Source organism: Pleurodeles waltl, chromosome 1_2 (genome assembly GCF_031143425.1).
Source record: "Pleurodeles waltl isolate 20211129_DDA chromosome 1_2, aPleWal1.hap1.20221129, whole genome shotgun sequence".
In the NCBI taxonomy this organism is placed as follows: domain Eukaryota; kingdom Metazoa; phylum Chordata; class Amphibia; order Caudata; family Salamandridae; genus Pleurodeles; species Pleurodeles waltl.
The window spans coordinates 835,556,194-835,573,452 of NC_090437.1; the positions used below are offsets into that span (position 1 = coordinate 835,556,194).

The 17,259-nt window shown below is 46.7% G+C and overlaps 1 protein-coding gene across 1 annotated transcript in view; it reads right to left on the reverse strand.

Annotated features, from left to right (window-relative positions):
- Nucleotides 1–16,691, reverse strand: part of GLRA3 (glycine receptor alpha 3) — a 596,907-nt gene extending 580,216 nt beyond the window's left edge. Inside the window, exon 1 of the mRNA XM_069244590.1 lies at nt 16,000–16,691. Coding sequence (XP_069100691.1) covers nt 16,000–16,070 — 71 coding nt within the window. The 5' untranslated portion in view covers nt 16,071–16,691. The remainder of the gene's footprint in view (nt 1–15,999) is intronic.
- Between the last annotated feature and the right edge of the window lie 568 nt (nt 16,692–17,259).

Sequence of the window (17,259 nt, forward strand, 5' to 3'; positions counted from 1 at the left end):
CAGTTACACACCCAAGTTAACCCCTGCTCACCCCCTTGGTAGCTTGGCACAAGCAGTCAGGGCTATCCCGGGGCAACGTGTAAAGCATCTGCACAAGACACACAATACACTTGACGTACTATCCCCACCACAAAGGAAACACAACACCAAATTATATAAAAATAAACTGCATTGTACACAACATCATTAGACCAAACACAATATGTCAGTAATACCCTGCTACCTAAGCAGTTGTCAGAACATTACTACTACACTGCAGAAATCAGTAGTAGTAACATATAACACACAGGTTACTCATTATTCTGCAACATAAGCAGTAGTCAGGAAAAATATTACTAGAATATTGCACGTTACAAGATCCTCATAAATGCCCATAGAAGGAGCATTAGGAAACACATGGCAAGTCATAAAAACAGATCAGCATAGATGTCCATAACAGGAGTATTAGCAAACATATGGCACGTCATACAACAGGTTAGCACAATAATCACAGACTGTCCATAAAAGGAACATAGGGAAAAATGTGATCATTGAAGGTACCTGTTCCTTTTATGACCTTCAGTGCCACGAAGAAAACGGGGGTCCCCTGTGCTCCTCTGCACCGAAACAGGGGCCGTTTTATGGTTGGGGTGGCACCCACCCCCTCTGCTTGTATACAGAGGACCTTCCTGGGGCCCACACCCAAACTAGGGCACCCATGGTCTCTATGGGCCCCCAAGGGCCATGACCGGCCCTCCCTGGGGGAGCAGAGGGCACAAGAAAGGGACCAAGCAGTGCGGGGGGCCTCCGATGAGACTTCCTCCCCGCCTGCGAGCTCTGAGCAAAGATGAGGGCCCAACGGGGCGGGGAGCCTCCGATGAGGCCTCCTCCCTCGCAGTAACTCACTCGAGGCCTCGGTGGAGAGGGGAGGACTCCTATGAGGTCTCCTCCCCGCACGTCTTTCCAGATCCCAACTGACTCGCCGGCACTTGATCTAGTGCACAAGTCTGATGCAGCCTGCCGGGCCGCAGCGGTGATCAGGCCAAAGTCGGTGCCTGTTGGTGCCCCAGGGGCGCTCCTTAGAGCCTGGGAACACCGTTAGGAGTGCGCTCACTCCAGTCTTCACTTAGCGGTGCCCCAAGGGCACAGGACACATTGAGCTTTTGACACGCTAGGGTTTTGAAATGCCTGGGTCGCAGCAGTGATTTTGGCACTTTATTCTCATCCCAGGAAGACCATTCAAATTATAGATGCAACTCTGTGACACCTCCACCTTCCCTGTGTGCAGGCTGTCTGAAAAGTATGCACAAAGCCCATCCGTCACTCTGCCCAGACGTGGATTGGCGTCGAGTGGAAAACACCAGAGTCATAAGCACAGAAAAATGCTCAATTTCTAGAAGTGGCATTTCAGTAATGGTAATAACAAATCCACCTACCAGTAAGCAGCATGTCTCACTACCATTACAACCATACCAAACATGCCTATGCTACCCATCATAAATCAGACAATACCCCCTAGACATAAGGCAGGGCATTTCCAATGCAATCCTATGAGAAGGCAGCACTCACAGCAGTGAGAAACCAAACTGGTTGTTTGGCACTACCAGGACAGGCCACGCAACCAAGCACATGTCCAGCCTTCTACATACCCAGCACCCTGCCCATAGGACTAGCTAGGACCTACCTTAGGGCTGACTTACATGTAGTAAAATGGGAGTTCTGGGGCTGGCAAATAAATTTAAATGCCAGGTCCCTGTGGCAGTAAACTGCGCATGCAGGCTCAGCTTTTGCAAGTGTGAGACAGGTTTGTAAGGCTACTTCTGTGTGTGGTGCAAGTAGCGCTGAAGGCCCACTAGTAGCATTTAATTTACATGCGCTAGGTATAGGGATACCAATGTACAAGGGACTTACAGGTAAATTAAATGTGCCAATTAGGTATAAGCCAATCATACCAACTTTAGATGGGAGAGCACCTGCACTTTAGCACTGATCAGCAGTGATAAATTGCACAGAGTCCTAGAGCCAACAACAAGAGGTCAGAAAAAAATAGGAGGAAGGTGGCAAAAAGTCTGTGGATGAACCCACAAAAAGGGCCAGGTCCAACAGGAATCATAAAGAGTAGGGCTGAGCCCTGGGTTAACCTTTTGATGCAGAGAAGTGTGGAGAAGTGTGGCTCAATGGTTAGAGCGGCAGACCCTGAAGCAGAGATCTGGCTCAAGACCAGGGTTCAAGTCCCGCTTCGGCAGGTCTTGGGCTCAATACCCCTTGACCAGATAATTCTCGCCTCGGTGCCTAATCTAATTCATGGGTCCCACTCTGCAACTCTGGGCAATAGCTTGCTTAATCTCCACAACGGCCCCAACAGAGCTTGGATGCCTGGCTTCACCCTGGGGGTGCTCAGGAGTGGGCGCCTCACAGGGAAAAAGCCAGGAGGGGTTCCATAGCGGTATGAGTACAGCGCCTTGAGAACCTAACGGGTGAGTAGTGTGCTATACAAGTGCTAATTTACATTTAAATTTTTTTTTACATGCACATATCCAGGTGTGAACTGTGCTCACTTTCATGACCTGTGTTGCAGCACTATGAGCTTTAGAGACACTCCTCCTGGGACAGACTGATTTTCAAGCGGATGAGGGAGCAGCTGAGTTGACACTTCAAAGGAAGCAGAAACCCAACAAAAAACATCAAAGAATCAGGGGGTCATTCTGACTTTGGCGGGCGGCGGAGGCTGAGCGCCAAAGTAACCCCGTCGGAAGACCGCTCCGCGGTCAACAGACCCCGACGGTCATTCCAACTTTCCCGCTGGGCCGGCGGGCGACCGCCAGAAGGCTGCCCGCCGGCCCAGCGGGAAAGCCCCTTCAACAATGAAGCCGGCTCCGAATGGAGCCGGCGGAGTTGAAGGGGTGCGACGGGTGCAGTGGCACCCGTCGCGATTTTCAGTGTCTGCAAGGCAGACACTGAAAATCTTAATGGGGCCCTGTTAGGGGGCCCCTGCACTGCCCATGCCAGTGGCATGGGCAGTGCAGGGGCCCCCAGGGGCCCCACGACACCCATTCTCGCCATCCTGTTCCTGGCAGTAACAACCGCCAGGAACAGGATGGCGGGAAGGGGGTCGGAATCCCCATGGCGGCGCTGCAAGCAGCGCCGCCATGGAGGATTCCCTTGGGCAGGGGTAAACCGGCGGGAAACCGCTGGTTGCCCTTTTCTGACCGCGGCGGCAGAATTTCCCATGTAGCACCGCCAGCCTGTCTATGACCGCCAGGGTCAGAATGAGGCCCTCAGTCCCTAAATCATACCTGATGTTTGGAAATGGACTGTAAAAAGGGAGAGATTGAGACTCCAAAAAGCTATCATATGCCAAACAGCAGACATACTGTGTGAGGTGGAGAAGCTTTGCAAGACTTCTGCCTGTGACCAGGACTGGGGGTCAAGACATTGTAGTCTCCCTGCTGGGTGAGGGGACATCTTGAAGGGAATCCAAGACTACCTGCCCTTGAACCTGGAGCACCAAGGCATGCCTGCTTGCCAAATCCAGTGTGCCCTGTGAGGAAGAGGAGAGCTTTGGAGGGAATGAGGTCCAGTGGGGAGCCCTGTTGAGTGAACTCCCTGTTGCAGGTGTGAGAAAAAGGCTTCTTAACAGATCAGGTCCTTGCCTATGTGCAGGATAGAGTCATGACACATGTATGCCAGGAGAAGGCCACTGTGAAATTAGCTTTGTGTCATGCTGCGCCGATCAGGCTGGAGCCCATGCATAGTAGTGAGGCAATGCCCCAGTGTGCCAGGAGGGGATGCAGTGGAAAAGACTGCCATGTGGTAAAAAGAGAGGATGCCATGGAAAAGACTGAAATGCAGCAAGGGCCATAGCCCTATGTAGTAGCGAGGCAGCAACACTGTATGCCACGAAGGGTCCCCATAGAGGATGTTGCCATTCTCATTGGGTTGGAGCCCATGGACAGTAAGTTGTGGTGACGGCAAATATTGGAGGGGGTCACCGGGAGCACCAAGGACTATGGGGGTAATTTCAGCCTCGGCGGTCTTTTCACAAGACCGCCGAGGGACCGCCGAGCTGAAGACCGCCAGTGCTGACGGTTTTCCGCTCGGCGAATTATGACTGCTGGCAGCCCTCCGTCCTTTTCCGGACGGAGAGCCGCCAGCAGCCATAATGGCGGTCGGCGGGGAAGTGGAGGTTGCTACACCTCCACCGCCCCGTCAACAGAACACCGCTCACCGAATGACGTTACGTGATTCGGCGTGGCGGTGTTCTGTTGACGGGGTGCTGGCAGCGGAGCAGCCCCCATGGATCCAGTCCCCTCCCGGAAGATCAAAGGACCAGGTAAGTTGATCGTCCGTTAGGGGAGAGGGTTGGGGGGGTGTTGTGTCTTGTGTGCGTGCATGGGGGTGTGCGTGTGAGTATGAAGAGGGGGTGTGTGAGTGCGTGTATGCATGCGGGGGTGTAGTGTGTTTGGAAATGTGTGCGTGTATGCCTGAATGTGGGTGTGCATGTATGACTGTGTGTGTGTCTGTTGGCATGTTTGTTTGTGTGTGTGCGGTTATGTGTGTTGGTGGTGTCTGCATGCATGTCAGGTGTGTGTCTGTGTAGTGATGTCGGGGTAGGGGTGGGGAGAGGGGTCCTGCCACCTTTGGGGGGTGGCAGAGTGGTGGGGGTGTCGATGAAGGACTCGGGGTGGGGGTGCGGTGGGGGAGACCCCTATCAGTGCCAGGGAAGGGATTCCCTGGCACTGATAGTGCTTACCGCCATGGATTTCATGGCGGTGCCCAACCCCATGAAATCCATGGCGGTCAGCTGGGTCATGATACCGCCGGCGGTCTTGTGACGGCCGCCGGGCTGGAGACCCAAGTCTCCAGCCCAGCAGTTGTCTCCGCCCTGGCGGTCGGTTCGGAGAAGTGACGGATGACCATGGCAGTAACCACCATTGTCATATTTCCAATTTGTTTACCGCCAGCCTGTTGGCAGTAAGACCGCCACTTCTCCGCCAACCGCCAGGGTTGTAATGAGGGCCTATGACTTGTTCTCCACCCACTGCCAGAGAAGTGAAGATGCGATGGGAGCACCTTCCTAGCTTCATCCAGGTGAGGGACCCAGGACAGGTTCGTCATAGCAACCCCTCATCAGAAGCTAAATGAACACTTACTCTGCAGGAGGACATGCAAAAGCCTCTGGTCACTTCAGTAGTGCAATTGTGATTGAGAGACTCTGCACTCGCTAAGTGCAGCCGCCTGGGTCGAGTGCTGCCATCTTACTTAAACTTGGCTGCAGCTGCTATGAATGCCCGTGGATGGGGCACACTCAGGAACTCCGATGGCTTCACACTCCCGGTGTGGTTTAGACTGGTTTTGGGCCTGTCGGCCCTAGGGAAACTTTCAGCTATTTAGCGCAACAGCGCTGGAACACTATTGACTTAAAGTTAAAATTGTACTGGATTCTTGGGACACGGACTAGTGGGGGCATACCATGGATTTACCAATAGCGATTGGGGAACAACCATAATTGCTAATGGGAGGAGTAAGTGGGACAGGAAACCTCCAAAGTAGCACTAGCCTCTTGGGAGGGCTTTGTAATTGTTTGTGGATGTTGTGCTTTTCCTTTGTGTAGATAGTGGTAGAAATAAAATACTTTTTATGTCATGAAGGTGAGTATTTGGCTTAGTGGAAGTGTATCGCTGAGTGGGACACTGCTCTGACTGATCAAGACTAGCCTAGTGTTTCCAAGTGTGAGAACACCAGACCCAATTTTAATGACTGAAATATCCAACCGGTAACATTTCTTGAGGTTTTGGCTGGCACAGCAGCCAAGCATTGTCTCCAGTCCTAGTCATCCCTTTTCGCTGGCCAGGAGGAAACATGCAGTGCTCTCCTCTACCCTGACACAACATTTATTTTCCTCTCCTACCGTGTAAACGCTCCTCCTTTCTCCTGCCTTAATTCAGACCCACGCACATCTACCACCTCCTCAAATGACATGTTGAATGGACCTGGGAATACTGTGCCAAATTCAGTATGGTTGAACCGAGGCCACAGAGTAATTCTCCATCCCTTGAGGTTTTAACTGATGCTAGTAGGAACTCTATAAAGAAACTCTGGCTGGTAACAACAATTCCAGTCACTTATAATATTCCCCTTTGAATTCCTCTATTCTCATAATTGGGCCATACTCATTTTAAATACACTTCAGGACTTAGAAAAGGCTGGTGCACAGGCTAACCACTGCTGTAATCTGCTTCCCTCTTTGTACTAGAACAATGCTTATGAATATATACTTACAAAAAACACAGAGGTGAATATAACCATATTATCACAAAGTTTGAACACGAACCTTCTGTGGTGGTGTTTTGCATACTATTTATTTACTGCATGTACAACAATATTATGGATTCCTGGTACCTAAACAGTAACGTTTAACAAACGTTATGAAAAAAAATCATGAGCGGATGAACATCAGATAAGCGGTTATTTGCATTGTTTGCTTGGTGAATGTAAAGGTGAAGGGGTCAGGTGTTGCATGTGGGCAATGGTTTTGGATGCATGTCTGTAATGACTACATGGAGTATGTCTGATTCTACTTTAGTGTGCCTAGAGCTCTCCACTGGGTTTCATTTCAATGAGCGCTCTGCAAAGCAAACACAGAAATTGTATGTAGGCTCTTAGCCCTAGGGACATGCATGAGTGATCCTGTGTCCATATTCACATCTAATTCCACAAGAATTACTTATTTAGAAAACATCTGACAGGGTCAGAAAGAGATAGCAGCCCATTTTCAAAGATGGCATAGTGGACTGGACCGGTCAGGCGTTACTGAGATCATAACCATAATATTACATTATGTCACCAAAACACTGCTTTATTATTTGTAAACATGGAAGCAAATCACATGTCTTAGAGATAAAGTGCTTGAAAGCTTGGATATTAAGCTGAAAAGAGAATATGTATAGTTATCCAATATTCAATGTACACAGTTTGCTCAAGCTTTAGCCATACCGTGTGGTGATTAACAAACATTTTGCACATCCAAGAGGAATTTAAGTACACAAAATTTCCTGTTTACGCACATGCATTCTCACTTCTAACTTATAGAACTAGAAAGGACAGAATAATATGTCGGCAAAGTAAATTTGCAAATACAAACATTCCACTGTAGGCGGAACTTGTGGATTCGTAATTTTAGGCATAACAATGAGTTTTGGGTGTGTTTCTGGATGACCTAGAGATGTAGGAGAAAATTAATGATAATGTACAATCGTGAGTATTTGTGTGCATCGCAAAAGTTGCTTTCTACTATTGTAACTCGTGCAAATTGACTTCGGTGTAAGTCAGGAATAATTGCATATGCATTTTGGGAACGAGTAGGGACTCCCACGTTTAGTCCGTGGGTCTTGGGAAAGTTGTTTCACCTTGAGAAACCTGTTGTCTATTGTGATACAAAACAAACAGGAGATGGGGTTATACACAGGGCGTGGTACAAGGTTATAAATGGATTGTTGATGTGTAAAGGAAGGTGTTTCACACCAATACATAGACATAACTCAGGACATTAAGGGCCGTATTTATACTCTGGTTGCGCCGAATTTGCGTCGTTTTTTTCGACGCAAATTCGACGCTAAACTAACGCCAACTAACGCCATATTTATACTATGGCGTTAGACGCTTCGGGCGCCAAAGTGCCCGGAGTGAGCGTCATTTTTTAGCGTGAACCCCTTCCTTGCGTTAATGAGATGCAAGGGAGGCGTTCCCGCCTAAAAAAATGACTCCCAGGCCTTTACGTGGTATTTATACTCCCGGGCAAAAATGACGCCCGGGAGTGGGCGTGGCCAAAAACGGCGCATTTGCGCCGCTTTTTAACGCCTGGGTCAGGGATGGCGTTAAGGGACAAGTGGGCTCAAAATGAGCCCACAGTGCCCTCCCCTGCCCCCAGGGACCCCCCCTGCCACCCCTGCCCACCCCAGGAGGACACCCAAGGATGGAGGGACCCATCCCAGTGAAGTACAGGTAAGTTCAGGTAAGTATAATTTTTGTTATTTTTCATTTTTTTTTTGTGGCATAGGGGGGCCTTATTTGTGCCCCCCTACATGCCACTATGCCCAATGACCATGCCCAGGGGACATAAGTCCCCTGGGCATGGCCATTGGGCAAGGGGGCATGACTCCTATCTTTACAATGATAGGAGTCATGTTGATGGGGGATGGGCGTCGAAAAAAAATGGCGCAAGTCGAGTTACGACGATTTTTTCGACGTAACCTGACTTGCCCCATTTTAAGACGCCCATGCGCCATTTTCCCCCTACGCCGGCGCTGTCTGGTGTACGTGGTTTTTCTCGCGCACACCAGGCAGCGCCGGTCTGCTTGCGCCGGCTAACGCCATTCAATAAATACGGCGCCCGCATGGCGCTTCAGAATGGCGTTAGCCGGCGCAAAACTTTTTGACGCTAAACTGCGTTAGCGCAGTTTAGCGTCAAAAAGTATAAATATGGGCCTAACAGAATAGTATATTCACTTAAATCTCAATAAAAGCATCAAAGCTCTCCATACACCACCCCCTCGGCGAAATACCACCATTAGTCACGGGCCCTGGTCAGTTCCTCTGTTCACCTCATTCACGCAAGGTTAGCCCCACTGCTCATGCCACAGCTTTTCAAGTCCATGCTGCTATATCTGGAATAATATAACAGCAAGACTGTATGTAGAACTGAATATCGGTATATTCATCAAGTTTGGAGTAAGAACCACGCTGAGAACGGCACTAACCACTAAGAAACAATGTCACAGCATCCTTCTGAACACATCTGACAGAAAATAGCATATACCCACCACATGCCAAGAAATGTACATGCCAAATAACCCAAGTGAACCCAACTGAATTGACAAACCTTGGACAAGACCCATTACACACTACATTGCGTTAGCATACTAACGATTAAGACAGTAATACTGTAGAGAGTAACAGAACCACAAATCCATCATTGATGATACAGCCGTGATGGAACTCTTAACACCATGACTGAAAGATACAAAGATCCTGCTTGTAATAAGAAGGAACAGCTGTGGAAGAATGCACACTAACCTACAACTCTAACATAACAAAACAATTTCTGGTACATTTGCAGTCTGTGTGACTTACATTATGTAATTAAAAACATTCTCAGAATTTGCAGCACTTAAAAAGAGGATGTCTCTTAAAAGGTACTTCTCATTTCTTTGAAATGATCTTACAGTATATCTGTCCAGTCAGTATATTAATCTCAATATTAACTGTGTGCTAATGTATCCAGAGCTCTGTCTCAATATGTCACTTGTTAAAAGATTCCATACTATCCATGTAACCAGTCAGGAAGTGTACAGTGATGATTTAGTTGGCAGTGCCATTCTACATTCATAATTTTGCTCACTAGTCTCTACCACACATTTTCAAAAATGTCAAAGTCTCTAAAGCTATCTATTTGTGGCACTGATAGTTGAAGAGACAACAAAATAATAAGTAGAAAATATGTTTTAGGATAATGTCTCTTTTTGCAGAATCACCTTTATTTTTGGGGACTCATTCTGCTGGCCTTTTGATGCTGTGCATTGGGACTCTGCTACCCAGGCCCCAGGGCTTGTTCTCAGACCTCTAAAGCATGTTGAACTTTGCTACATTTTTAATTGGCATTTTTAACTTACATATATGTCCCTAGTATATGGTACAAAGTGCACCCAAGGCCTGTGAGTTGAATGCCATTAATAGACTGAAGCAACCATTTTGACACCCACTACAGTGCAAACATGACTGCAGGCCTACTATTGGAGTCTGAATGCTGCAGTTTTAAACTGCAAATTTGGCCTATCAAAATAATCGCTTTTTACTAGCCTAAACATTCCTTTTATATAGTATGTAACCCCTAGAAGGCCTTACTGTCCAAAAGGCAGGGTGCATGGTATTTAAAGTATAACACGTATGAGTATAATATTAAATATATCCTTTCAGTGAAAAAGCCCAAGCTATTTTCATTGTAGCAAGGCTGGCTGTTCCATAGAAAATCACTGGATTATATTATTACATTTAATTCATTTGAATTTTGGTTAGCAAACAGAAGGAACTCAAGGACTCTTTTTAATAATTATTTATAATCCAAATATATGGTAGAATTGACAGTGTGATACCTATTTTAAAAAATGGTTCTTTTAGAAAGTTACCTTTTCCCTGCCTGAAGTGTTCAAAGGCTCATTTGCATGAGCTCCATCTGTCACGTGACAGCTGATTATCCCACTTGATGAGGTTACAAACTGCTCGCAGAGCAAGACAAATGTCTTGGTGTGGAGAGGTGTTATATTCCTCTTGCAGGATGACCATTTGAGCAGTGCCCAGGAACATGATTAACTTCAAAGTGGTTCACCCTTTTACAGACAAAGGTTAGCTAACACTTGGGCAGGGTCCTTCTTTGTTTGACCAGTCATGCAGACACCAGTCCCAGGACAAGAGGAGCTGTCCCGCTGTCTTCTGGCTTGAAGTAACTGTAGAGGAGTGAGTTGTTCATTCCCTGGCCACAGCAGTGCATAAAAAGAGAAGGATTTCACCATCTTTGATTTAAGCAGAGAGGGGCACTATGGGATTTGTTTCTGTAGGACACACAAGAGGTGTGGTAAAAGTGGGTAGGAGTGCCCCTGGAAACCTTCACTCTATTGGTAAGGGAGAGGGCAAGAGTAATTTTCACTAACCACCTGCTGCCAGGCATATATTGGGCACCTACATTGCTCTGCTCTAAACAGTACTGGGCCTGTGGAAGTCAGAAGACTCACTGATCCAGTTGTGGAGATCTATGAGGAGACTTGGTGTGCTGGACCTGCTCCAAAGATGGACACGAAGGGTCATTTAGCTGACCTCCTGACAAGCTAGTGGACTACAAAAAGCTACAAGAAGCCCCTTACCTGAAGAGCGCAACCTACCAGTTCCAACTGGATCTCCCCAGGGCCTTGCAGGTGGCTTCTGCTGGAGAGAGCCTTAACCCCAAAGTCCTTTTGATGTGGTCCTAGGACCCATGGCTGTGTCAAAGTGTACTCCTTCTAACGCCTGGAAGATCTAGAACTTAGAAACTTTTTGGGCTCCAAAGACCTCTGGTGGACCAGGACAAACCTGCCAACTCAATCAGACAAAGGTGCATTGCCTATGTGCCAATGATTCAGGTTGCTCTCACTCAGAGCTTTTCCACAGCAGCAAATCCACTTCGATGTCGCAGAGAGGGTTTCATGCTTTTTGGAGCACTGTTCCGTTGCAGCTTGCAGCCTGAGGAATCTGAGCTCCAAAAAGTTGACAAAGTTCAAACTTAGAAATCTTCAACCGGCAAAGGAGCCAAAAGTATGCATCAAGCGAGGGATCTTCTTTGGGAATGGATTTTGAATTTCTCCGCTCTGAGCTTTCCCGTCAAACGTTAATTACTTTGCCGGGACCTCCTCCAAAGGCTAGCTGCCATTGTGGAGCCTTTTTCAGTCAAAACTTGCTGCCTTGCCCTACTGAGAATTTTTGACTTTTATTTCAAAGAACAAATCAAAAGGTACAGCTTCTGACAAAGACAAACCTGGTTTCTGTATCGAACCTGCACTCCATCGATGTTGGCCTTAAATCACACCTTGGTCCTGGTCAAGAGCAACCAAATGACTACGGTTGGTGCCTGACGATTTTGGTGCTATATTTATTTACATTTTTTTTAAATCATATCTCCAGTACCCCTTATTGTATTTCTGTCACATTTTGGTGTCATTGTGTTCTTTAAATTAATCTTTATTTCTATAAATTGATGTGGGGGGTTTTGTTCTGTTGGTGTTTTTGACTTTTTAACTGGTTTGGTACTTCTAAATGCTTATTCATTTTCTTAAGTTAAGCCCGTCTGCTCTGTACTACAGGGGTTTAGCTCAGGTTTAAATCACTAAAACCAGAGAAATAGTGACATTATGGCTGTTGGTAGACTACGATCCACCCCAAGTAATAATCTACTTTCTCACATATGTAAATGTGAATGGTGTACTCAAGAAGAATATTCAACCTGTTGGCGCTTTTTGTAGACAGATATAACTGATTTATTTACCTTAGGGTCATTTTCGGCTTCCAGACCGATGGCTGGAGAACAAAATGCTACAACCAAAGGTACCTTTTCACATAGCACATATCAGCCTCTAGCCTGTTTCTAAGTATTCACAATTTTGGAAGATAATGGAACCGATGCACGTGGGATTCAGTGAATAGTGCACCCTCAACCAATGTGGAAAGTTCAGAGGCTGATAAAATCCGTCACCTGGTTCCAAAATCACTAACTTAACCTCGGTACCTCACCGTGTCCCTTCATGTTCCTAATATTATAAAATGAAACATTTGCATCTTCATCACTCTCCTTTCACATTCTATCATAGAACTCTAGCAAATTATTTGCAGCAGTCATTAAAAACTGAAAATTCAAGTCCTGTTTCTGCCTTTACATTAACGAGATGTTGCAGCTTTTCTGACACCCTTCTAGTAGCACAAATCATGTCCTTTCCCCTCTTTGAAACACAGTCCACTTTTAAGGGAATACATTATTTGTCTGCTTCTACAGACCACCACTGCTTGATACTATTCTGCCATGTTTTATTCCAAAGATAGCTACAGCGCAGTGGTGTGAACAAGTCTACTCAGAAGCACTGCCATGGTTTTTCAGCCCACATTACTGAGTTCTGGAACTCACTGTGAATGATTCCCACAGTAGACTTAGGCCTACTAGAGAAAGAAAACAGAAAGGTATTAGAGGAAAAGAGGACCAATTTAAGGGCACCAATGATGACCTAAACATATCTGAAAACACTAGTTGGTTAACCACTGGCTATCTGGTTGCTGAAACAATCTAGAATAACGCATGATCTTAGCTTTTCCAGGACACATTATTCATTTGTGCACCTGCACATCAGACGGCAACCAATTGTACAACTAAAATTCCAAAATGATTGTTAACAGGCTGGCTAATGAGATACTCATAAACTCTGGAAGTTAAAGGAATTTACAGAATGGAACCCGGAACACTAAGTTAAGTTATTGTTATGTCACATGAACTTTGTGGAGCGCACATACAAAAGAGGTTTCTTGGCGAGGGAATAAAAAAATAAAAAGAAGCAGAAGCGAATACTGAAAGCAAACCTTAGTGTAAATGGCGGGCTTGCTTACGGAGCCACAGAATTTTCTTGAAGGTGAGAAAGTCAGTGTGCAATCCTACAAAGAGAGGGAGAGAATTCCAACCAAGGGCCTGATTTAGAACTGGCTAACAGGTGACGCCATCACAATGGTGACGGATATCCCGTCGGCCGAAATCTAAATCCTATTCTATCCTATGGGATTTAGATTTCGGCGGACAGGATTCCTGTCACCGTTGTGACGGAGTAACCCATCTGCTGAGTTCTAAATCAGGCCCTAGGTGCTGTATTAGTGGCACAATGAACAGTACAAAGCACCTAAAAGTTGAATTTTTATTGAATGGATGATTGCAAGTCAGTACATCACTGAGAACCTAGATGTATGTTTAGGCAATGACTCCAAAAAAGTTCTGAGTACACCCCTCCCAAGTGTTACATCAGTGATACTCAGCAGGAAAATGGCAGTTTAGGCCAAAATACGTAGGGAGGTTCTGGTAGCTGTACAGACAGCTTGCAATGTGCCAGATAAGTAACAGGTAGGAGACCCACCTTTTCAGAACTTCCCATTCATTTCAGAACAGAGGCTTCAATCACAGACAGCACAGTACATCATTTCGAGCAAGAAACAAGATCAAGGATGAACACATCCAAAGACTGGAGTATAGCAGCTCACTTTCACGTTATCCTGTTCAGGGCAGCGTTCCTTCTCATGACCTACCTACGTCAAGACCTCTGACATCTCTCTATAAACAAGTTCTTGTCCCTTCCCAACCCACACCATCCAGACGTTAGTACTTGGGTAATTCAATCAGAAACGCACTAAGGCCCATATTTATACTTTTTTGCGCCGCATTTGCGTTACTTTTTGACACAAAAGCGGCGCAAACTTACAAAGTACAATTATACTTTGCAAGTTTGCACCGCTTTGCGTCAAAAAATGACGCAAATGGGGCGCAAAAAAAGTATAAATATGGGCCTCAGTTCGTTTCAAAGATGGCTCGCCTGGGCCAGTTTGACGACCCCATCCCATTATCTGACTGCATTTATATATTTGCTGAAACGTCGATTAAAATCGATTAATGCGTTCGGATAAACATGGTGTCCATGACTGTTAATCAAGCTAAATCATAGTATCGATTGGAACACTATTCTCTCGGGCAACAAGAAGCATTTTCCAAACGCATGAAAATCTGCAGGGTTACTTTTTACGATTGAATTTGACAAACAATGCACGCGCGAGCAATCCATCACTGTGTCCCGGACGCAAATGAACCCGGGCTGGCGGGCTACTCGATAACGGGGTGCTTTGTTACGGCAGCTGGCGGATTATAAACATTTTAACAGCTTGAGTCGCTGTTCTAAAATTTAAACTAAAACATATGTGTAGAAGAGAACATGGTGGTGAAGGGTATAAAGGGATGACTTGGGGATGACGCAGAAGGAATGACCGAATTTCATTAAAAAACAATATTAATTAATGTTGATTAATGACATCTGGGTTTTCACCTATTGAGCATCACATTTCACCGGGTTACCTCCGCGTGCTGGGGCACTGGCTGTCTAGTCTTTTGATATACATCAGAAACAAAACACAAACCGACCAAAGTAATGATGCATGGGCGACTCATAAAAATTATTAGTATGTCACAGGAAATAAATGCTTTTTGAAAAAGTTCTCTTTAATCCAACCCAATACCCAGTCTTAATTCTGTGTCACATTCCATTGTTGACTTCCAAAAAATGTCTGCGAGGGTGTGCTTTCGTGTTTTAAGGGTGTCTCTCCTAAGAGAGCGTGCTTGTAAAACTCCCCGCGTAGTGGCAGGGCTTTGTTCTAGAACGCTCAAGCATTAGCATTATATTGTTCTGGAATTCCCTGACCACACTTTGTTTTTTAATATATTCTGTAAACCCCTGGCATTCTGATGATGTAGAATCCCTGTCAGTCGCAGAGGCGTCTGGGAATTCACGGTGAATGTCCGAGTACTGTTTTATAACCGCCTGGTAGTGGGGCAGCTGGACTGTATTGTGCTAGAATCCATGACAGTGTGTTGTTGTGTACTTTCCAGGCAGTGAAGGAATTCCATTCCAGACACCACTTGCAGTTTCAGTACTTTGTTCTAGAGTCCACTGACAGTTGCGACGCGCTGTTCTAGAAACCCCTGGAACTCTGTGGGGAGGGGGCCCGCCGGTCTGCTCTAGAATTCCCTGGCAGTGGCAGTGGGAATACTCTCGCAGCTGCAGTGTGCCGTTCTAGAACGCGCTGTCAGATGCGATGTGTCAATCTAGGGTGCGTGAGCACCGCCTCACTGCTCGCAGGCCCTTAAATATCGCCCGTCCAGTGCACACGTGTTTCTCCCTCAGAGTCTTGCACGGTGACAATAACCTAAAACTGGAGGAACTGTGTCTGTTACTTCAGGTATATTGTGATCTGCGGCCGAGCTGCCTCTCGTTCTACTTTTAAATCGGTGACGAAATGAAGTGCGAGGGACAGACATGTAACCTCTGTGAACTTTAACTAGCAGGCTTGTATCATGCACATTTGATACAATCAGTGACGAAGTGGGTGACTTTTTACATAACTTGAACACGCAGAAAAGCTTAAAAGGAGCGTCTTAAATTAATTTGATTAACCTGCACGTATACGGGTCTATGGTAGGCGGCACGAGCATCAGAGGACAAAGTATGGAAATAAACATCAATATGCACGAATGTTCTGGAATAACCGTTATACCACAGAGGTGAGTCAGGGGGGATAACTACACACTCTTGCGACTCTGGATCAATATGGACCCGTAAGTGTACGCGCCGCTGCCCTGGAGTGCAAGCGATGTGTGGGGCAAGGCGAGACAGACCCTGCCTCACTTGATTGTAAACATACCTGAGTAACAGCGCGGCTTCCCAGAAATACAGCCCAGAGACAGCGGACAGAAAACTCCTAAACTGGGCCATAGTCCAAGAGTGCAAAGCATGAATTCCAGGTCACCGGTTCATGTGTGCCCCGAGAAGATGCTGTGCGCAGTGGGATGTGCGTGCGGGAGAGCTGCTGTACTTCAGTACCGAGGACAGCGCCCAATGCAGTCCGAGGCAGCCTGGTTCCTCTCAGCAGGCTGTTGCTTCCAGACAGAGCAGCATGGCCACGAGGCGATGAAAGAGCCTCGAGCCTCCCTGGAGAGCGCTCGGCAGATGAAGGTGGCCAATAGCCCCGCTCCGGCCGAGAAGTCCAGCAAATTCCAAGGCTGCAACCAGACCTCCTCCTTTCGGTCCCACTTGTCACATTTCAGCCGGAGATCGGAGTTGTAGCTCCGCAATCCCACAGCACTGGGGTGGAGTGGCTGTGGTGGGGCTAGTGGGAGGGGGATAAAACCCGCCCCTGCACATCCCCTTTAGCCAGTCACATGCAGCGCTGGGACCCTGCAGCGACCCCTCCCCCATCCCATTAACAGCAGAGGGTCTGGCTGGAGATACGCGAGTCGCGCCGGGATGGCGAACCGTGAAACCGCTCTGGAAGGTGGACGGTGCGTGAGCTGCCGCTTTGTGTCAACACGATGTTATGGAATGCAGCAGCGGAAGACGAGTTTCTTCTGAGCCTCCTCCCTGTGAATGGCTCTCCCGCCATAGCCTGGAGACAACCTCTGTCATGTACTGTACACTCTTCCGCCCCAGGACATAAATATGACCCCGAATGGTACGATTTCAACAAACCCGCAAACTATCCCTACAGGGAGGTCACATAATGCAAAGCAATTGCAACTGATTTAATCCTTTGGGGATTAGGAAGGTCAGGGTTTCTGATGGCACAAACATCCCCCAACCTGGCCCTTGGAGATTTATACATTAAGCTTAAGTATCAGTCAGACATTCATTCCCATCACTCGTGTTTATTTGAACAGTATGGTGCAGGAAAGGACAGGGCTTTGGCTTTTGTTTTTTTTTCCGCCCCCTTTACAGGTTTTGCAGTTTGTTATCCTGTTTGAAAAATGTACACAAATACATTTTCTTTTCTTTTTTTTTAAGGCATTATATTGAGTCTGATGGATTAGCGGACTAGTGAATTTTGTTTGACATATGATCAGAAGTTTATGGAAGATCCCCTCACCAGTTCATTCTTCTAAAGTCGATGAAATGAATGCCAGCTATT